The sequence below is a fragment of the Bufo gargarizans genome, chromosome 3 (assembly GCF_014858855.1).
Source record: "Bufo gargarizans isolate SCDJY-AF-19 chromosome 3, ASM1485885v1, whole genome shotgun sequence".
Classification (NCBI taxonomy): domain Eukaryota; kingdom Metazoa; phylum Chordata; class Amphibia; order Anura; family Bufonidae; genus Bufo; species Bufo gargarizans.
The window spans coordinates 21,189,233-21,211,826 of record NC_058082.1 but is presented as its reverse complement, the minus strand read 5'-3'; the positions used below and the strand labels follow the sequence as shown (position 1 = coordinate 21,211,826).

The 22,594-nt window shown below is 45.2% G+C and overlaps 1 protein-coding gene across 2 annotated transcripts in view; it reads right to left on the bottom strand.

The window, feature by feature from the left end:
• PGR (progesterone receptor) overlaps positions 1 to 22,594 on the bottom strand; it is a 142,703-nt gene that overhangs the window by 20,816 nt on the left and 99,293 nt on the right. The window contains exons 5-7 of one of the 2 annotated variants that reach the window (XM_044285669.1): positions 16,584 to 16,728; positions 13,861 to 13,991; positions 7,200 to 7,357 (exon numbers count right to left, since the gene is read on the bottom strand). In XM_044285669.1, the coding sequence (XP_044141604.1) occupies positions 7,200 to 7,357; positions 13,861 to 13,991; positions 16,584 to 16,728 (434 nt within the window). The remainder of the gene's footprint in view (positions 1 to 7,199; positions 7,358 to 13,860; positions 13,992 to 16,583; positions 16,729 to 22,594) is intronic. The other variant, XM_044285670.1, reaches the window with a different exon arrangement.

The following is a 22,594-nucleotide window of genomic DNA, read 5'->3' as shown; positions in this document are numbered from 1 at the left end:
CAACAGGGCACACAGGTCTCGCATGGAGGCCCAGTCATTGGTGGTGAAGTGGTGCTGTTCTGTAGTGCGACTGACCCGTGCGTGCTGCAGCTGAAACTCCACTATGGCCTGCTGCTGCTCGCACAGTCTGTCCAGCATGTGCAAGGTGGAGTTCCACCTGGTGGGCACGTCGCATATGAGGCGGTGAGCGGGAAGGCCGAAGTTACGCTGTAGCGCAGACAGGCGAGCAGCAGCAGGATGTGAACGCCGGAAGCGCGAACAGACGGCCCGCACTTTATGCAGCAGCTCTGACATGTCGGGGTAGTTGTGTATGAACTTCTGCACCACCAAATTCAGCACATGCGCCAAGCAAGGGATGTGCGTCAAATTGGCTAGTCCCAGAGCTGCAACGAGATTTCGCCCATTATCACACATCACCAGGCCGGGCTTGAGGCTCACCGGCAGCAACCACTCGTCGGTCTGTTGTTCTATACCCCGCCACAACTCCTGTGCGGTGTGGGGCCTGTCCCCCAAACATATGAGTTTCAGAATGGCCTGCTGACGTTTACCCCGGGCTGTGCTGAAGTTGGTGGTGAAGGTGTGTGGCTGACTGGATGAGCAGGTGGAAGAAGAGGAGGAGGAGGAAGCCGAGAAGGAGGAGGTGGCAACAGGAGGCAAAGAATGTTGCCCTGCGATCCTTGGCGGCGGAAGGACGTGCGCCAAACAGCTCTCCGCCTGGGGCCCAGCTGCCACTACATTTACCCAGTGTGCAGTTAGGGAGATATAGCGTCCCTGGCCGTGCTTACTGGTCCACGTATCTGTGGTTAGGTGGACCTTGCTACAGATGGCGTTGCGCAGTGCACACTTGATTTTATCGGATACTTGGTTGTGCAGGGAAGGCACGGCTCTCTTGGAGAAGTAGTGGCGGCTGGGAACAACATACTGTGGGACAGCAAGCGACATGAGCTGTTTGAAGCTGTCTGTGTCCACCAGCCTAAATGACAGCATTTCATAGGCCAGTAGTTTAGAAATGCTGGCATTCGGGGCCAGGGATCGAGGGTGGCTAGGTGGGAATTTACGCTTTCTCTCAAATGTTTGTGAGATGGAGAGCTGAACGCTGCCGTGTGACATGGTTGAGACGCTTGGTGACGGAGGTGGTGGTGGTGGTGTTGGTGGTACATCCCCTGTTTGCTGGGCGGCAGGTGCCAACGTTCCTCCAGAGGCGGAGGAAGAGGCCGAGGCGGCAGCAGCAGATGAGGCCGAGGCGGCAGCAGCAGAAGAGGTAGCAGGGGGAGCCTGAGTGACTTCCTTGGTTTTAAGGTGTTTACTCCACTGCAGTTCATGCTTTGCATGCAGGTGCCTGGTCATGCAGGTTGTGCTAAGGTTCAGAACGTTAATGCCTCGCTTCAGGCTCTGATGGCACAGCGTGCAAACCACTCGGGTCTTGTCGTCAGCACATTGTTTGAAGAAGTGCCATGCCAGGGAACTCCTTGAAGCTGCCTTTGGGGTGCTCGGTCCCAGATGGCGGCGGTCAGTAGCAGGCGGAGTCTCTTGGCGGCGGGTGTTCTGCTTTTGCCCACTGCTCCCTCTTTTGCTACGCTGTTGGCTCGGTCTCACCACTGCCTCTTCCTCCGAACTGTGAAAGTCAGTGGCACGACCTTCATTCCATGTGGGGTCTAGGACCTCATCGTCCCCTGCATCGTCTTCCACCCAGTCTTGATCCCTGACCTCCTGTTCAGTCTGCACACTGCAGAAAGACGCAGCAGTTGGCACCTGTGTTTCGTCATCATCAGAGACATGCTGAGGTGGTATTCCCATGTCCTCATCATCAGGAAACATAAGTGGTTGTGCGTCAGTGCATTCTATGTCTTTCACCGCTGGGGAAGGGCTAGGTGGATGCCCTTGGGAAACCCTGCCAGCGGAGTCTTCAAACAGCATAAGAGACTGCTGCATAACTTGAGGCTGAGACAGTTTCCCTGGTATGCATGGGGGTGATGTGACAGACTGATGGGGTTGGTTTTCAGGCGCCATCTGTGCGCTTTCTGCAGAAGACTGGGTGGGAGATAATGTGAACGTGCTGGATCCACTGTCGGCCACCCAATTGACTAATGCCTGTACCTGCTCAGGCCTTACCATCCTTAGAACGGCATTGGGCCCCACCATATATCGCTGTAAATTCTGGCGGCTACTGGGACCTGAGGTAGTTGGTACACTAGGACGTGTGGATGTGGCAGAACGGCCACGTCCTCTCCCAGCACCAGAGGGTCCACTAACATCACCACGACCATGTCCACGTCTGCGTCCCTTACTAGATGTTTTCCTCATTGTTATGGTTCACCACAACAACAAAAATATTATTTGGCCCAATGTATTGTATTCAAATTAAGCGGGATATAAATTTGAGGCCTAGTATTTAGGCGCTGGGTGACCGGTATGGATTTACTAACAGAATTGGACTTGGAAATGCACAGTAGCGTGTGTGTGAAGTTATTCTGAATGACCCAATGTGCACCTTGAATATTATATACCCTTTTAGGGATAGATTTCAAATAGCTCTGATACAGCAGAAACCACTAAATTATGAAATTGCTAAATTGGGAATTGTATTTCAACCCAGAACAAAAAATGTGCTTTGACAGACACTAAATAACTTTCCCAGCCACAACAGGACAGCGGTAACGAGAGATTTAGCGGGATAGAAATTTGAGACCTAGTATTTAGGCGCTGGGTGACCGGTATGGATTTAGTGACAGAATTAGACTGGGATATGGCCAAAAAATAACCACACTATTGCTGGTTAAATGCACTTGGTGACGGGCGCAGCTTGCCCCTGATGTAGTATATGGCCAAAAAATGAACAGACTATTGCTGGTTAAATGCACTTGGTGTCACAGCTTGACCAACCACACTACTGAGGGTTAAATGCACTTGGTGACGGGCGCAGCTTGCCCCTGATGTAGTATATGGCCAAAAAATGAACAGACTATTGCTGGTTAAATGCACTTGGTGACGGGCGCAGCTTGCCCCTGATTTAGTATATGGCCAAAAAATGAACAGACTATTGCTGGTTAAATGCACTTGGTGTGATAGCTTGACCAACCACACTACTGAGGGTTAAATGCACTTGGTGACGGTCGCAGCTTGCCCCTGATGTAGTATATGGCCAAAAAATGAACAGACTATTGCTGGTAAAATGCACTTGGTGACGGGCGCAGCTTGCCCCTGATGTAGTATATGGCCAAAACATAAACAGACTATTGCTGGTTAAATGCACTTGGTGTGACAGCTTCACCCTGATGTAGGCTTTAGCCAAAAAACAACCACACCATTGAGGGTTAAATGCACTTGGTGACAGGCGCAGCTTGCCCCTGATGTAGTATATGGCCAAAAAATGAACAGACTATTGCTGGTTAAATGCACTTGGTGTGACAGCTTGACCAACCACACTACTGAGGGTTAAATGCACTTGGTGACGGGCGCAGCTTGCCCCTGATGTAGTATATGGCCAAAAAATGAACAGACTATTGCTGGTTAAATGCACTTGGTGTCACAGCTTGACCAACCACACTACTGAGGGTTAAATGCACTTGGTGACGGGCGCAGCTTGCCCCTGATGTAGTATATGGCCAAAAAATGAACAGACTATTGCTGGTTAAATGCACTTGGTGTGATAGCTTCACCCTGATGTAGGCTTTAGCCAAAAAACAACCACACCATTGAGGGTTAAATGCACTTGGTCGCAGCTTGTGCTGGCGCACCACAAGACACAAAATGGCCGCCGATCACCCCAGAAAAATGTGACTGACAAACGGTCTGGGCAGCCTAAAAACAGTGAGCAATTGAGTATCAGCAGCTCAATGACCCACAGCTGCAGCTCGATCAATAATCAAGTCCTTTGGAGGAGTTAATCTGCCTAATCTCGCCCTACTGTCGCAGCCGCAACCTCTCCCTACGCTAATCAGAGCAGAGTGACGGGCGGCGCTATGTGACTCCAGCTTAAATAGAGGCTGGGTCACATGGTGCTCTGGCCAATCACAGCCATGCCAATAGTAGGCATGGCTGTGATGGCCTCTTGGGGCAAGTAGTATGACGCTTGTTGATTGGCTGCTTTGCAGCCTTTCAAAAAGCGCCAAAGAAAGCGTCACAAAAGCGCCAAGAAAGCGACGAACACCGAACCCGGACTTTTACGAAAATGTCCGGGTTCGGGTCCGTGTCACGGACACCCCAAAATTCGGTACGAACCCGAACTATACAGTTCGAGTTCGCTCATCCCTAGTCACTAGCCCTGTGATCAAGGAACCACCCGGAATACTGAGCCACAGACAGTGGGCCCTTGACCAGGATGCCAGCCTTTTCAGAGAGGGACAGCTAGCTCAGGCCTTTCCTCAGCATCAAACCCTTCTTCTGCCAGGGAGGAGACTCTGCCAGACTACTCAGTGACCAGAAGAAGACGCTGAGATGGGGATACGCTGCCACAGACCCTGGATCACCAGTCTTGGACCAGGGTACCAGCCTTCTAAATAGAAAGAGGAATAGCTAGCTCAGGCCTTTCCTCAGCATCAAACTCTTCTTTAATGCCAGGGAGGAGACTGGAGAAGCCAGCCCAAATGTCCTGTATTGTTTTGTTCCTGAATTCCTCCAATAAAGAAGCACCCTGGTTTAATGCAGACCCTGACTCTCTGGAGTTATTTCGCATTGGGGTGCACCACGCCTTAACATCCCTACTGAAGAGCAGCAACACGTGGTGACACCTCGAAGGTGTCCGTGGGACCCAGCGTAGCGTTGTGGCCACCCCAAACCCGGCCACTGCACAATTTCCACAGATCTCACAGTTTACATGGCTGAAGTAACAGTTAATAGGCCAAGATGTTTCTTTAAAAGAATTCTCCTCACACTGCACTTCTCTAGCTGACTTTTGCATAAACATTCAGTAATAGGCGTGCAGAACGTCTCACTTTCTCTATGCAACCACAGGGCAGACCTCAATGTCAGTTAGCATTCTCGCAGTTAATGTTATTATGGGTTTCCAATGCGAGATTTAATATGGTGGGAATACCTGGATTCTAAATTTTTTAGCTTGTCCAGGGCTGGAAGCCTCTCACCTTTTGGAAAATGCTATGGAGTCTATAAGCTACTTTTTTAAGCAGTTTATCTCCACAGAGCTTCTACACACACCTCCTCTCAACACTTAGATGCTTTTCAAGTTCTCTTTTCCATTTTTGCTGCTGTTAAACTTTTTTTCAGAGCTGCGTTCTGCTGCCTCAGCACACTGTGCTGCATAGATATCCACTGTCTCCTATGGGGAGACATATACAACCCCACCTACCAACTGGCCTATAAACTCTTACAGCATCTTACATATAGAATACATAAATGCACAATAAATCCAATTTTTGACCATTTTGTGGCATAAATACAGGAAATGCACAGAAAACCCATTTGCAGTGACACACTACTATAGCAGTGGAACACTGCAACAGCATCTTTTGTGGAGAGAATGTCAGTTTCTCTATTCATTCCTATGGCAGCCTCGTCAGGCTCATAGGATTGAATACTGAAACCATACTTACCAATGTGATTGGTAAAATCAGGGCATGCAAAACCCCTCCTGCGAATGCCTAGACTCCGCCCGGAAACGCACGTTTATGGACCGAGTTATCATTTGCCTGCCCTTTTTAAGTCTGGGACGGCTTGAATTTGTCGGGACAGTCCCTGAAATTTCGGGACATTTGGCAACTACGTGAAACTAACTTCCTGTCTGTACGAATAAAAGGGTGGGGCAGTAGGGGAGTCAGAGTGTCAGTATCATGACACGGATGAGGTCCAGAGGTGAGAGGATAACTCACAATTAATACCACCGCTATAAAGATTATCCTCACAACGGTTACAAACGGCTACACTGTTAATTACATAATGTACATTTCTAATTGGCCAGAGAATTAAAACTTTTAGCAGTAGTGGCTTAAGGAAAAATCATTTGTTTCATCATTGCATTCCAAAAGCCATAACAATGTATCTGCATAAGGGTTGGAGTTGTATATTTTTTTTAATGACTTTTATTGAGGTTTTTTTTTACATTAAAACATATACAGTCAAAAGCGGATTACTAAGAAGTAACATGACCATGAACATAAATTGCCTAGTAAAGGTACAACAATATTGTCAAAGCAACCTTAAATGTCTCACAGCTGGGACCTAGTTATGTATTGATCATTATGTAGATAAAAGTAGTTACAGGATAACAGAAAGTGGAGAAAAGTAGAAAAAGAAAAAATGAAATTTTCTCCTTGCAAAGCAGTCTCAAGCCCTGTGAGATCTCATGAATATGGACTATTTCTCCCACCTCTCCCTGACCATAGATGATTTACCAAGTTGGGTGGCAATAAGACCTTCCATTGTGCAGTAATTTTGCACTCTACCGACTATCTCCTCTACTATAGGGAGATTAGTGGATTTCCAATTTTGAGCTACTAATGTCCTGGTTACAATAGGTATTCGGGATATGACAGTCACATCAACCATAGGCATTTTCTCCAGCCCTAGAGATAGCAATGCCACCCTGATAAATAGAGATATGGGATCCAACCCAGCTGAAACTGATGGCGTATCCTACCCCTTTAATAGGCTTCCTGAGATGGCAGACCTGGAAGCCATTATAAGGCCTGTTAGACCATAGTTACTCATCGGCTCATGGGGTGCCTGATAGGGGTGCTGGTCACTCTGTCACACCACTTATATACCGCAGTTGCTATTGACAGCTTTCTGTATAGATGGAAGGTGACCCTTAGTATCGTAAGACTAGTCTGCATGTGTTTAGATGTCCACAGAGAACATTTATAGATAAAGTTTGTTTTTTACTTTTTTTTTTTTTTTTTTGCCAAGAATGTACTTAGCCATCTAAAATCTAAAATGTTGTAGATAAGGAAGAGTAGAATTCAGAGGGTCAAGGTTACCTGAAGGGATATGTAGGACATAAACATAGCCCTACTATACTTGTAAATGTGTCCAATATACAAGGACGAATTCAGGATTTTAGCAGCTGGGTTTCTAAATTTATTGTTGCCCAAAGCAGGCAGAACTAAATGGCCCTCATTAAACTTAATTTTTTTTTTATGTTTTATGTTAAAAATAAAATTTCAACAAAATCCAACTATGAGTTGGTGAGATATCACTGAATGGTAAAATAAAGTGGACACACGAGATGAGGAGGACGTACTAACCTCATGCATGGAGTCCATAACTTTTGTAAGATGATAGAACCTCTGGGAACTCGCAACAACTCCTTTATGTCTTAGGCTAATCGCTTTCGCCAGCTCTCTTATGTAGTTTGACCTCATCTCATCAAAAAGACTTTGGCTTTTAAGACCCTCTAAAGGAACTAAGGAAAAAAGACAGAAGTTCCTACAGTATATAAACTAAGAATGACTGTCTATATAGTCACAACAGCTACTGGTACATGTGATTCCAATTTTTTTATTTCAAGTTAAAAATCCATGTAAAAGTCAAATACCTATACACATTTTTGGTTAGTTCATAGTTTTTAATAGCTACCTTCAGAATTCGACTGGTTGCCCTTGGAAACAGACAGCGGTTTAGCACTTCCCAATGACAGACACGTGACGTGACATAACAACATAGTTCAAAATGTTCTAACATTAGAGGCCCCACAATTTCTCCAGTAGCAGGAAACCAGCAGTAATCTCAATTCACCTCTATTAACGGTTTCCAGAATGCCCATTGACTATACCGTATCCCCAGGCGTCCCTACAGAGATGGCAGCTTTGCGCTAATTGTGTAGATCAATAAGAGCTGCATGTACAGATCAGGAAGCATCCAGTGCTATGGATCATATGATCACCGAGGGCTGGGTATCTGTATGATCTGCTGGATCTTAGCAAACCCAGGTCATCTCTACAGTGAGGCTATACAGCCCTGTGCAATCTCTCTGAGAAATCAGCAAAAATAATAATATATATTAAAAAAAAATATCATGTTAAATGTCCCCCAAAGGTCTTGTATGACCTTATGGGGAGCACAAAGTGTAAAAAAAAAAAAATACAGACAAAATAAAAATATGTATTTGAGTTGCACATTATGCCATAAAAAAGGAAAACTTAGAAACAGACTATTTTTCCCCTTTTTTTATCACATTTCCCATGAATAAATAATAGTAAAAACCAAAAATGCTAATATACATTTATATATATATTTTAACACAAAAAGAAAAAAAGTTGAATGGCAAAAAGAAAAAAGTTATGACTTTTGAAGACTCATGTACTAAAAAAACTGAAAATGCATCTGGTCAGGATGGGATGGAAATAGCCTGGGTCTGCACTGGTTAATGAAGACGTTTATCAAGAGAAGGCCAAGGTCCCACTTCAGTTGGGGAAAAATGTCCCTGCGTTTTATGGGGTGAATACTAATGAGCGCTTCCATTATGGAAGCGCCCATTAGTACCGGAGGACCGGGAAGTGGTGAAGGCTCTGTACTCACCGCTTCCTGGTCCTCCGCTGCACACAGCATGAGGGCGCTCTCACTTGAATGGGGTACGCGATCCGCATGCGACGGTCCTTACCGCAAAAAAGTAGTGCATGCATTACTTTTTTGCGGCGTGGAGGCATGGACAGAAAACCCACGGAAGCACTCCGTATTGCTTCCGTGGGCTTCCGATCCATGCCTCGGTTCCGCACTGCATTTCAAGTAAATGGGTCCACATCCATGATGCAGGGTGCATACGTGGTGCACACGGCCGGTGCCCCCGTTTATTGCGCACCCGCTGTATGCGGGCCGCAATACAGCCACGGCCGTATGCATGAGCCCTAACTCTGATTTACAGATTGTTTGGAGATACCAAAGTTGTCTTTCCAGTTTTTATATATTTAATATTTTTTTATACTTAATCCATTTTTTTTAATGTATTTATTGTTTTTACTTTTGTGGGTTTGTTTTGAATGTTACCTAAATTAAACCTTTTTTGTTCTACTGGGGGAACTTTTACTTTGAACTCTCATTGGAATACCTATATATTCAGGGGCGTAGCTAAAAGCTCATGGGCCCTGGTGCAAGAGTTTAGATTGGGCCCCCCATCCCTCATTGCTTTGTGGCCAGGGGCAGGGAAGCACATTGCCTTCCTGCTGCCTGAGGCAAAAATTTAAACTGCCCCCCCCACCATGCCAAATTATTGACCTATAACACCTTCCCTCCAGCCAGAGGTGTAACTTGACCAGCATGCACCTTCTATAAAACAGGTGTCTTCTCATGAGGTACAAGGGTCTTTGGGCCCCTCAGGCTCCTGGGCCCGGTAGTGACTGCTACCTCTGCACCCCCTATAGCTACGCCCCTGTATATATTCAAATGCGTTATGCCCTGTGCATTTAAAACTTATAGGCATTATCACAGGACAGCTCTAGGGGCCTTTGTTAGGGACGGATGAAGTCCTTGTACATTCCGTATTTTGCATAACGGAAAAACTGGCCCCTGATAGAACAGTCCTATCCCTGTCCGTAATGCGGACAATAATAGGACATGATCTATTTTTTGCGGAACGGACATACGGAAACGTAATGCACAAGAAGTAACATCCGTTAATTTTTTGCGGACCCATTGAAATGAATGGTTCCACATACAGTCTGCAAAAAACGGAACGGACACGGAAAGAAAATACGTTTGTGTGCATGAGCCCTTAAAGAGGACCTTTCACTCGTATACAAACTAAAAACTAACTATACCTGTGGGCAGAGCGGCGCCCAGGGGTCCCCCTGCACTTACTAGTATGCCTGGGCACCGCGCCGTTCGCCCGGTATAGGCTCCGGTGTCTCAGCTCCGTCTGTTGTATTGGACTGATTTTTTTGTAGGAGGCGTGTCCCTTGCTGCAGTGCTGGCCAATCGCAGCGCACAGCTCATAGCCAGGCATACTAGTAAGTGCAGGGGGATCCCTGGGCGCCGCTCTGCCCACTGATGGAGTTAGTTTTTAGTTTGTATACGAGTGAAAGGTCCTCTTTAAGTGGTTGTCCCTAAAAAACAGATTCTGGTTTCACAGAGACTTAAAGGGGTAATTCCATTACAGGGATTGATGGTATAACCACAGGAAATACTTCCCAAACAGCGAGACAGACTCAGGAGGAGAATTAGTGTAGAAGTGGCTTCTTTTCATGTTTGGCTCCCTCCATTCACCTCTATGAGAGGTATGAGAACAGCTTCCTTGCTTGGCTGTTTCTGTAACTCCCAAAGAACAGAATAGATATGGCAACTATGGCTCCATTTTTATTATAGTATTTTTTTAGTTTTATTATTTTTTATATCATAACATAAAAATTATGGTAGTTTGTTTTTCACATATTTCAGTGTTTTTTTTAAATAGCACAAAGTGCAACTAAAATACTATTATTAACCGGTTCAAAACCAGGTCATTTACTGTTCTTCCTGACTATGTGCATTTTCTGTTTTAGTTACCTTTTTTAGTTGTTTTTTTTCAGTACATGCGTCTTTAAAATTCATAACTTTTTTTAATTTTGGTGATACACGGGGCCTATTTTTATATAATTTTTATTTTAGTAGTTTTTTGTTTTTACTTTTGATACCTGTGAAAATATAAAAAAAATTAAAAATAGTATGTTTTTCACATTTCTTTCTATTTTTATTAATAGCACAAAATGCGTGTTTCCTTTCTGTAATGGTAATTTTGATATAGAGGGTGTATGGGTTATGGTCGCCAGGGGTTGGGCTAGAATCTGCAGTGTGGTGTGCTATGTTTATTTATTTTTCTTTATTTTATTTTTTACACTTTGTGCCCGCCTCCCTCCTATAATGTTAAATTATGTCCCTTTTTAAAGCTCCTTGTCACAGTCATTTCAATATAGGAGAGTATATACTTTATAATCACCGGGGAACGGGCTAGAGGCTGCAGTGTGGAATATGGTGGAGTCTTTTTTATTATTATTTTATTAAGGCCTCATGCACACGGACTTTTTTTTTTGCGGTCCGCAAAAACGGTTTCCGTTGTTCCGTGATCCGTGTCCGTTTTTTCTTCCGTGGGTCTTCCTTGATTTTTGGAGGATCCACGGACATGAAAAATGAAAAAAAAAAAAAAATTCAAGTTTGCCTTTGAAATGATAGGAAAAAACGGACACGGATCACGGACACGGATCACGGACAATCTTGTGTGCATCCGTGATTTTTCACGGACCCATTGGGCATGAAAAAAATAGGACAGGTCATATTTTTTTCACGGACTGGAAACACGGATCACGGACGCAGATGCCAAACGGTGCATTTTCCGATTTTTCCACTGACCCATTGAAAGTCAATGGGTCCACGGAAAAAAACGGAAAACGGAACAATGGCCGCGGATGCACACAACGGTCGTGTGCATGAGGCCTTACTTTTTTATTTTATTATACATGTTGACCCCATAACATTAAGTTCTTTGCATTTTTCCTTTTTATTACTGATTTCTCCTGTAACCATGGTTGACATCTTGGTTCACCTGGGACCTGGTGATCACATGCATAGTCACTTTCTGATCTGCACATACAGGGCTCACTGAGCACTGTGCATAGAGCGATGGAGAATGCAGGGATGTTGAAAATAAAATCCTTTTTTCACTGACAAATGCTCCTGCATCGGCACAATCTGCACAATCTGCATGGAGATTTTGGAGGGGAGAGGAAGCTGTGACTTGTGCTCCCTCTTATTAGGCCCCAAAAGCTACAGAGACTTGCCAATCTCTGCATGATCTACAGAAGGAGGGAAGGAGTAAGACAAAGGAGAGAACCTAGTGTCTGCATGGCCGAGCACTGGAGTCAGTAAGGTAACCTGCTACCCAAAGCTGTTACGACTTTACTGCAGTGAGGGGCACATGTATCTTTAAAACCCTGTATGCCACAGTGGACATTTCAGCCACAGAAAGAATACTATTGCCCACTATCCATTCTGCAGGAAGAGTCTTGAGACAGATAGCGAGGGAAATAGGGTCATAAGGAATAAATGTAAATACCACGGCACTCCAAAATTGTAATGTAGTCAAGGATTTATTTAGTTTTATCCATCCAAGTTAAACAACCATATAGTGGCCAACGTTTCGGTCCAGCCTGGACCTTGTTCATGGCCGCACAATCTCTGTGTAGATTCGATGGAGGATGGCGTGAAATAGGGTCTTAACTTCCATCCTTTCCTAAATTCATACATCATTATCTGGGAAAGAAGCGCACTGTGTACAGTTGGAAGTTTGCTATTGTTGGATGTACTACAACTCCTATTAAGCACTTCAGTAAGGACAAATGTTTATTCTGCTACCTGTGGACTGGTTACTGACTTCTACTCCATATGCCAGCCATTGTACCCTACATACCCTGCCTTGCACCCATACAAACACTCAACATCAGAGCCACCATCAGGCAGGAGCCCCCAGGGGAAAACAAAGGGTGCACCCTCCTTTCACTGCACGACCTTAGGGAGCAGCGGTGTGAGGAAAGCCTCTCTGATTGACTGTAACAGCCAGAGCCACTACCACTCCCATCCTCCTCCAGATACTGAGATCACTAGTAACTGGGGCATCTAGGGCGTTAAAAGACCAAGAACTGAGTTTTTACTACTCTGTACCTGCACGTCAGTTTGCGTTAGTGAATTGCTTACTGCATGTAAATGTACAGTGCTGGGGAGAAGGGGTTAATAGTAGGGATGAGCGAACTTCTGTTTTAGAAGTTCACTTTCGGGTTCGGGTTCTGGTTACCGCTGAAAGGCATCTAAAGGCTTTCCGTTACGCATTCCGTCCTGGAATTGCGTTATGGTCCGTGGTCACAGGATCCATAACACAATTCAGCGGTAACCAGAACCTGAACGCCAACTTCTAAAACAGAAGTTCGCTCATCCCGAGTTAATCTACAACCAGTGTAATAGATTTCTATGTATAAGCCTATTTCAAGATTCCACTCAGTATGTCTTATCTCATATCTCCTCAGGGGAAATCTCAGCTATTTTAATGGACATTCCTCAAGAGACATATTTCTCCTGCTGCACAATGTCTGGACACAGAGTAACGATAAAGTAGATGTGGCCGCTGATGAGTACTTTTCCATTTACTCCCTTGGATTTTTTAAATGTCCATCTACAATGAAAATACACACCGCATATAGAAAAAAATTTCAATTTAGTGGCTGCATTGCTTGCATGGATCTTTCTGTGGCTCCATAGTCTTTAAAGGGGTTGTGCATCATAAAACAAAAATGCTTAAAGGGGTATATCAATATCTGATCGGTGGGGTCCGACACCCGGCACCCCCGGCAATCATCTGTTTGAAGAGAAGGCAGCTCTCCATGTGACCGCTGCTTCCTCTTCATTACACTACGCGTCGTCTCCCTTGCAATGGTGGCGTAGTGTAATTACAAGAACTCGCTCCATTCAAGTGAACGGAGCAAGTACTCGCAATTACACTGCACTTCCCAGATGAGACGCAGAGTAATGAAGAGAAAGAACCGCTCGCATGGAGCGGCTGATCAGCGGGGGTTCTGGCTTTTGGACCATTGATGACCTATCCTGATGATAGGTCACCAATATAACCTGCTTTAAGATGCAAAAATTGCAAAAAGTCAATTTCTTTATTAACCGTTTAGAACAAGTTGCCAATAAGACTTGTAAATTAGGTTTACAAAGAAATCAGTGTGGATTGTAGGAAGCGATGTAGGTTTTAAAATCTGCAAAATTACTACAGTATGTAATACTCGCGGATTTGAAATTGATTCACTGCAAAACTCACAAAGAAAAATTTCCAGCACTTATCATATAACTCCCAGTAGAGCAGTCACTGGTAACAGTGCTTTTTTCATGTCGACACCATCTTAGCGCCATTGTCCCCCTACAGCCGTACACGCACGTATTACTCACTTGTGTTCAGGAGTAGCAGAGCCTTCATGCACAGGAATTCCTCGTGGGTGATTTGCAGTTTTACAAACTCCTGTGGCAGCTGTCTCATTGAGAGGCAAAGGGCATAAAAAGAAGAATCTTTCATCCGCTGTCTAAGGAAACAAATCATAGGTATAGGACTGTGATGTAGACAGGTTACAATTATTATACTGAGACTCAGTGAACAGCATCGATCTCTGGAAAAATGTTGGTGTCTTGTACCATGCTAACTGCCCATATTCTGCAGGCGACACCCTGACCCTTTGTGAAAGAGGGTGCAGTGACAAATTTGAAGTGTCCCCAACACTACGCTGCATTCCCCAGACACCATTGAGGTGTCACCATGTGTTGCTGCTCTTCGGAGGGGATGGTAAGGCGTGGTGCACCCAAATGGGAAATAAGTCCAGAGAGTCAGGTCTGCAGTAAACCAGTGTGCTTCTTTACTGGGGGCAGTGGCGTACCTCCAATAGAGATAGACCCAGAAGTGGAGGATAGGTCCCGCCTACTAATTACAGTTGTATAGCTACTTCTGAAAAGAAAAAGTAAGAAGTGGAGAAGGACCTTTGGTGATGTCATCAACCATGTGACAAGTGCTGGAAGCCAAGAAATAGCAGAGCAGCAGAAGTCTGAAGGACCTTTGATGATGTCATCATCATGTGACCAGTGCAGAGGACTATTGAAAGACCTGTGGGATGTAAGGGGGTGGAGCTTTTGTGTGGTGTCTGGAGGTGAGGTTAGTGGTGTCCTGGGATGACCCATATAACGTCCTAGAGCAGCTGGGAGTTGTAGTTCTGTCCTATTACATCCCTCCCCATGTAATTTAAACTTATACCCTAGTACAGTCTGGCAATGCTGGGAGATGTAGTTCTCTTCTTGTATACCCCCTCTCTGTAATGTATACTGATGCCCCATAATAGGTCAGGCCATACTGGGGGTTATAGTTATTTCCTTTTAAAGTTATCACCTAGTACAACTGGATGATGCCCTATAATAATCTGGACATATTGGGAGTTGTAGTTCTCTCTTCTTAGGCTGGGTTCACATCACTGTTTAGTTTTCTGTTTTGCGTGCAGAACTTTTTTCCATCTAAAATAACGAATCTCAGACGGAAATGGCTCAAGCAGATGCCAAATGTATGTAACTGATGCTTGAAGCATAGGATCTGTTTTTTGTTTTTTTGTGTTCTTCTGGCGGATCAGTGATGTGAATCCGGCCTTATACTCTCTCTGTGTAATATCCACTTGTATACAATAATAACAGCTTGGACATACTGGGAGTTGTAGTTCTCTCCACTTTTACCTCTCCCTGTGTTGCCCCCTAATTTCCAATAATAACAATCTGGTGATGATGAGACTTGTAGTTCCCTTGTCGCTTTTATAATGTTCTGCAGCTTCTGAGGTTTGTATTAGGCTTTGTTAACATTTGTGCTGGTGACGTTCGCTGATCTGCCTGGTCATATAAGCTGGCACTTCATGGACGACAACACCTGATGGATCCCACTGACTATAATGAGATCATACGGATTTCCATCTGCCAGGCTATAAAATTGTAAATGCATGTGAAATCGGAATGCTCTACTTTGTATACAGTTTCTAACTAATCCAGAACCTTCTAGTCGGAGGGGTGAAGCTGGAGAAGCACAGCCTAACAGAAATAATGTTGCAGTTCATGGCTGCCATAGACTTGTATTGTGCCTCAATACAAGTCAATGGGAATGGCTCAGCAGTTTCCAGATGTAAACAACCATCTGACAGAGCTACAGCAGACAGTTCATGTTGTTATTATGTTACTACATAGTGGTGGTGTTTGTATGTGTCAACAGGTCAATCTGGACAACATAATAGGGCCACATCCTGTTATTACAGCCAGAATGATAGCATACATGAAGACCTGCTTGCCATTCCACAGGTAGTGGGGATGACCGTTGTTGGAGCTCAGTGATGCGGGGACATTCGGGCGTATATGTTTGGCACCGCAACATTCTGTGGGAGCTGTAAATATGTTAAATAGAACTAGATAGGCAACAAAACCTCAAGGGTGGCATGCACAAGAGTATGTGTGCATCTTTTGTGTCTGGCATACAGTCTCTGGGGTAATGCATGGTCAGGAGAGGTTGAAAATGAGCAGATTGGAGACCTTGCAGGGCTAGGAAAAGCTTTTTTAACTGTGCCCTATATCAGCTAATAAGACACTGGTTCTCTTCCAGACCAACTAAGATGTAACTGAGGAGAACTGTACAACAGAAACTGTGATAACAGCAAATCATTATCACAACTAAGCCCTAATTTCCTGGTGAGGGCGGACACAAGCATCCCCCAGGAAAGCGACCTCAGGCCTGCAAGACAGACACCACTACTGGTATCCCAACCAGACATGAGGACTGTAATTTAGAGATTTTTGTAATCTGGAGACAAATAGTAATTGTTGTGGTTAAAAAGACTATGGCCACCTATGTGTAACCAGCATGTTATGTGTGTCTACATGAGTGTAACTGTCAAGCTTGAGGCTTCTTATTGACTTGATGCCAATAAGACTTGTGCCGGTTTGTTAATCAGAAAGTTGAGTTGTGACATTCCTGTTGGGGACATCACCACTTCCCTGCACTCTACACAGGCTATTTTTGCCTTTACAGTTGTACAGATCTGAACTTACAGCACCATTGGGATCCATGTGAATGTACTGTATATTCTATTTTAGATACTTACTCATTCAGTATTAAGTCTGGGGCAAAGTAAAGCATCTGCCCACTGACATGTTGGTATGACCTCCATCCCATAGCAAACACCATCAAACTCATCCATGAATATTGCAAGAGGGTAATCTGATCATCGATGTGGAGATTCCTAAATCCTACAATCAGAAAGTAAATAGAGCTGAGATATAATGGGACTCTGTAAGTAACAATGTTTACTTAGATCATAGGTAAGTTCACATGCCATTCCATCACCCAACCCTGTAAAGGAGGACTCCTTTTTACCCCTGATAGGTACAATGAAGACAAGGCCCTCAAACTGGTAGCTATCTCTCATACTTGCTAATGCCCATGTAGAGTTGGCACTATACAAAGAACATCATCAATCACATCACTCTCTGTACCCACTGGGGCTCACAATCTGCCACAGCCAAGGACCAATTAACCTTTGAGTATGTTACTGAAGTGTGAAGGTTAACCAGTGACCACCAATGCGGAGAACATAAGCCGCATATGGATGTTGTCGGTTCTACACTGCTATCTCTGTGCAAATTCACATTGCTTTTAATAAAGATGGGCTACACTAATGTTTTTGTCTTATTCCTCTTGAGCAGCCCACAGCAGCCACAGGGGCTTCTGCTGTAGTTCATACACTCCTCAACATTGAAATTGCAACAACAAAAAGGAAAAGTCATGGAATTATGGAAGTCACAGGATCGATAGACATGTCAATGATATGCAAATGATGAAACATTGAAACTATTCACACCCCGGTAGCTCCAATAGAGTGTCAACAATCTGTTTATCCATAGGGCCGTTGTCACGCCCTGCCCTGTGAGTGTTCTGAGGAGATCTGTCAGAGTTGCCGCACGTGACTCGATCTGACAGTTTGTTTTGTTGTGGGTTTGAACAGAATCCCACCTCCTCCCAGGTGTTGTTCATTAGGTAATTGGTGAGGATATTTATTCCTCCCTCTTCCTATAGCCTTTGTTATAGTTCTGCCTTGTGTGAGCTCTGGAAGTTTGGTGGATCGTCTGCTCCAACACATCTCTAGATAAGTTCTTTTCCCTTTTTCCTTCTGTGTCTGTTTTTACTAGGCCTCTAGGGTGATGCTAGCTCCTTCGGTTCTTGAAGGAGCTGGGTGTCTCTTTCTCTCTTCCCTACAGCTTAGGGTTTGGTTCATTGTGTTACAGTCTTAGGTACGTGGGCATGTGCATATCTACCATCGAGATATGCACATGGGCATAGCAGCTTAGGGAAAGTGTTTTAGAGATTGCTAGGAGGTGACCCCTTTGTTCCCTAGCATTTGGGACCTAGTCAGTTGTTTTGTTTGCCTTGTCGTGCTCTGTTTCCTTTCCTTATCTTACCTACCGTGACAGCCGTTCCCTTTATTCAATCTAAAACTTATTAGAGGGTGATAAACTATGTATGGTAGGTACATGGTTTCTCACCCTCTAATACAGATTTGTTACTACTTTTGAAACCCTGAAAATGCCTAACGTAGAGAGGCTGTTCCCTCAATTTCCTGTTAAACCTATGTGGTATTGCATACCAAAAGTGCATAAGTCACCTGGGGCCCCATCATAACGGGAATTGGCTCAGTTACTGAGCCTCTTTACCAATATATTGATTGGCTTTTATGCCCATTATTGAAGGGAATTCCCTCATTTTTGAAGGACACTGGTGACTTTTTGGATGCAATAAAAGAACTAGAATGGCAGGATGGTTTTGCATTAGCATCCATCGATGTTGAAAGTTTATATACTAGAATACCGCAGGAGTTGGGGGTACAGTGTGTCCGCAAAATTTTGTCGAGAAATAATAAATCTGAGATTTTTGTGGATTTTGTTTCTGAAGCATTGCATTTTATTTTAACACATAATGCATTTATGTTTAATAAGAACTGGTTCATACAACGCTCAGGGACAGCGATGGGGACCCCAGTGGCTTGCACGTTCGCTAACCTCTTCCTCTCAGTTTTTAAAGAGAAATACATATTTACAGTTGATAACCCATTTGTATGTTACATCAAGACTTTTTTTTCGATTCATTGCTGATGTGTTCATCATATGGATGGGGACCGTTGTGCAGTTTGATGAATTCGTGGAGTACCTTAACACTAAAAACCAGATGAATATGCGATTCATAAGATTAATTAATTACCGACCTATGACATTCCAGATATGCTTGATGGGAGACAAGTCTGGAAACCCTGTAGGTCACAATAGCATGTTTAAGCCATGCAAGCTATTAACAGTAGCATGAGCAACATGCACCCCGGCATTATGCTGTTGAAAATGGCTCCTGGAATATTTTGTAGAAATGGCTGTACCTCTGGTGCCACGACCAAATCAATGTAATGCCAAGCTTTAGTGTACCTGAGATGAAGACTAGAGGGGTCCAGCTACCATAGATTCTGCCATCCCACACCATAATGCTGTGAGTAGGACTGGTGTGACATTCCCTTGTGAAGGCTTATTCATAGCATTGCCCAACTGGTCTCCAGAGTCCAGACCAATTTCCAGTTATCATTAAATCAAAGACAAAAGCAGGATTCATTGCTAAACTAACAGACCTTCATTCCAGCCTCCATTGCCAACTTGCTGTACAACATGATAGCTTTTGAAGAGTGGTGGCGTGAAGTCAATGAAAACATCTTCTGATGGTATGTGTAGACACTGCCTGCAGACCTAGGCTTGGAATTGGACATCCAATTTCACACATGAATAGGTTTGCCTTTGTTTACACCTTGCTGTATTTCCAGTTCATTGTTGTTCTCCCAACCACTGGCCTAGGTGCAGTGGCGTACCGCCCATAGAGGCAGACCATGCCACTGCTATGGGGCCCGCGGCACTGGGGGGCCCGTAGCGCAGATAAGTCCCCGCCCACACGATTTGGCCCTGCCCACTCATGACCTGCAGCCGGCTATGCGGCTGCTTTTCTCCCCAGGGCCCGGCCCCAGCCCCAACATCAACTCATCTCCGCGCCGCCCCCCCGCCTCCATGTTTAGCTGAATCGCCTCCCAGAGGCGCGGCTAAGTCCTCAACACCCGCCCCCCTCCTCAGCACCGCGCTCTGCAAACACCCGATCCTCCTCTCGTCGGCGTCCCAAATCGCGCGCAGGCGCAGTGCCGGCGATTGCCTGCGCTCTGATAATACGGCTGAGGGCAACAGCTTCAACATCGTCACTTGGCATGCGCCGAGCCCAGTGACGATGTTGAAGCTGTTGCCCTCAGCCGTATTATCAGAGCGCAGGCGCAGGCAATCGCCGGCACTGCGCCTGCGCGGGATTTGGGACACCGACGAGAGGAGGATCGGGTGTTTGCAGAGCGCGGCGCTGAGGAGGGGGGCGGGTGTTGAGGACTTAGCCGCGCCTCTGGGAGGCGATTCAGCTAAACATGGAGGCGTTAGTAGTTTTCATATTTAGGCGGGCACGGCACTTCAGAGGGGCACCGTTCCTGGGCACCGTGGAGAAAGAAAAACGCCCCTCTGGGCTCCAGTCCTTACAGCGTCATTTGCATATCCTAAGAATCGATTTTTAGAAGAAAGGACAAGACTGACATGGAAAAGAAGAACACAGATGGAAAAAAGGTACTTTATTAAACATGGATCCATGAGTACCTTTTTTCCATCTGTCTTGTTCTTTTGATTGTGAGTCTTGTCATTTCTTCAAAAAATCGATTCTTATGATATGTAAATGACGCTGTAAGGAGCCCAGAGGGGCGTTATTCTTTCTCCACTGTGCCCAGGAACGCCCCTGTGAAGTGCCGTGCCCAGCTAAATTTGAAAACTAATAACGCCTCCAAGTTCATCTAAATCGCCTCCCAAATCCGATCCTCCTCTCGCCGGCATCCCAAATCCCGCGCAGGCATAGTGCCCGCGATTGCCTGCGCTATGATAAGATGACTGACGGCACTGCGCCTGCGCGGGATTTGGGATGCCGGCGAGAGAAGGATCGGGGTGTTTGCCGCAGAGCGCGGCACTGAGGAGGGGGGGTGTTGAGCACTTAGCCGCGCCTCTGGGAGGCGATTTAGATGAACTTGGAGGCGTTATTAGTTTTCAAATTTAGCCGGGCACGGCACTTCAGAGGGGCGTTCCTGGGCACAGTGGAGAAAGAATAACGCCCCTCTGGGCTCCTTACAGCGTCATTTGCATATCATAAGAATCGATTTTTTGAAGAAATGACAAGACTCACAATCAAAAGAACAAGACAGATGGAAAACAGGTACTCTGTTAAACATGGAGTCATGAAAAAAAAATTGGGGGTAAATTGCTAGTGACAGATTCCCTTTAAGGCTACTTTCACACTTGCGTTCAGAGCGGATCCGTCTGGTGTCTGCACAGACGGATCCGCACCTATAATGCAAACGCTTAGATCCGTTCAGAACGGATCCGTTTGCATTAACATGAACAAAAAAAAAAAAAAAACATTATTTTTTTGTTCATGATAGTGCAAACGGATCCGTTTTGACTTTACATTGAAAGTCAATGGGGGACGGATCCGTTTGAAAATTGAGCCATACTGTGTCAACTTCAAACGGATCCGTCCCCATTGACTTACATTGTAAGTCTGGACGGATCCGTTTGCCTCCGCACGGCCAGGCGGACACCCGAACGCTGCAAGCAGCGTTCAGGTGTCCGCCTGCTGAGTGGAGCGGAGGACAGACGGAGCCATACTGATGCATTCTGAGCGGATCCGCGTCCACTCAGAATGCATTAGGGCTGGACGGATCCGTTCGGTGCCGCTTGTGAGAGCCTTCAAACGGAACTCACAAGCGGAGACCCGAACGCAAGTGTGAAAGTAGCCTAACATGGCACCCCAAATAAGGAGACCTGCAGGCTGCAGCAGATATCCCATGTGACAGGTCACCCCCAGGAAACCCCTAACAGTTTCTGTAGGTCATGTATAAATTTATTTAATGGGGGTGTGGCATGGGAGGAGCAAGGTCAGGAAGTGGGAGGGGCCATGGTGGGTAGTAGGCGGGGTTAAGGGGCCCAATTCAGATTTTTGCTATGGGGCCCAGTGATTCCTATGTACGCCTCTGCCTAGGTGCATAGTGATCTGCTGGAGTGATAAACCATGGTCTCTCAGGTCAAGAATTCTGCCCCTCTCTGTTTGCCACAAGTGGTGATAACTGGCCCGTTGATAAACAGAAGGCATTAAACAATCATCCCACACGACTCGATTTTTGAGGTTTCATTTGGCTAAAGAACTTTGCTTTCAATCGTGCTTTTATGCCAGAATATGATGTTAGAAAGAGACAAAATATTTGATGGTAGATAGCGTAAGCCTCACAATTCCATTATTTTTTGCGATATTAAGAGCTGTTCTTCAAGATCGGCGCATAAGTTTGTTGTGGACTGAGAGCTCATGCACACGGCCGTTACGTGCATTGGGGACCGCAAATTGCACGGGCATAATCCATGCGGTGGCTGGGACGGATCGAGACCCATTTAACTTAAATGGGTTCGTGATCCGTCCGCACTGTAAAAAAAATAGAACATGTTTCAAGTGAATGGGTCGGCATCCGTGATGCGGGGTGCTCACGGCCGGTGCCCGTCTATTTCGGACCCGCCGTATGCGGGCCGCAATACGACCACTGCCGGGCAATGAGCAAATAGACCCAGTGTCCAAAATGAATGGCTTTACAGTATAAATGTAGGTCCAGAGGTCCAAATTCTGGGTTCCTAGTTGCCCCACAGAAAACTGGTAAATAACTTGTGTACAGTAGTAAAGAATGTAATTGGGAGCAAAATCGGAACTGATTGTAAGAGGTATAATATCTTTGGGAATATATATGTTTTTAAGAAGCTCTTCCTGCCAACCCAAGATAAGAATGGGATATTCAAGTCTCTTAGTTGTACTTTAATGTTCTGGAGAAGAGGCGTGAAGTTAGATTGGTACAGGTTATTTGTGTCCGCTCAAATAAGGACTTCTAGATATTTGAAATGTTTGTCAGACCCGGTAAACGGTGAAGTAAATAGTAAAGATCTTAGTAATATGGATGAAAGATGCCCGATTATC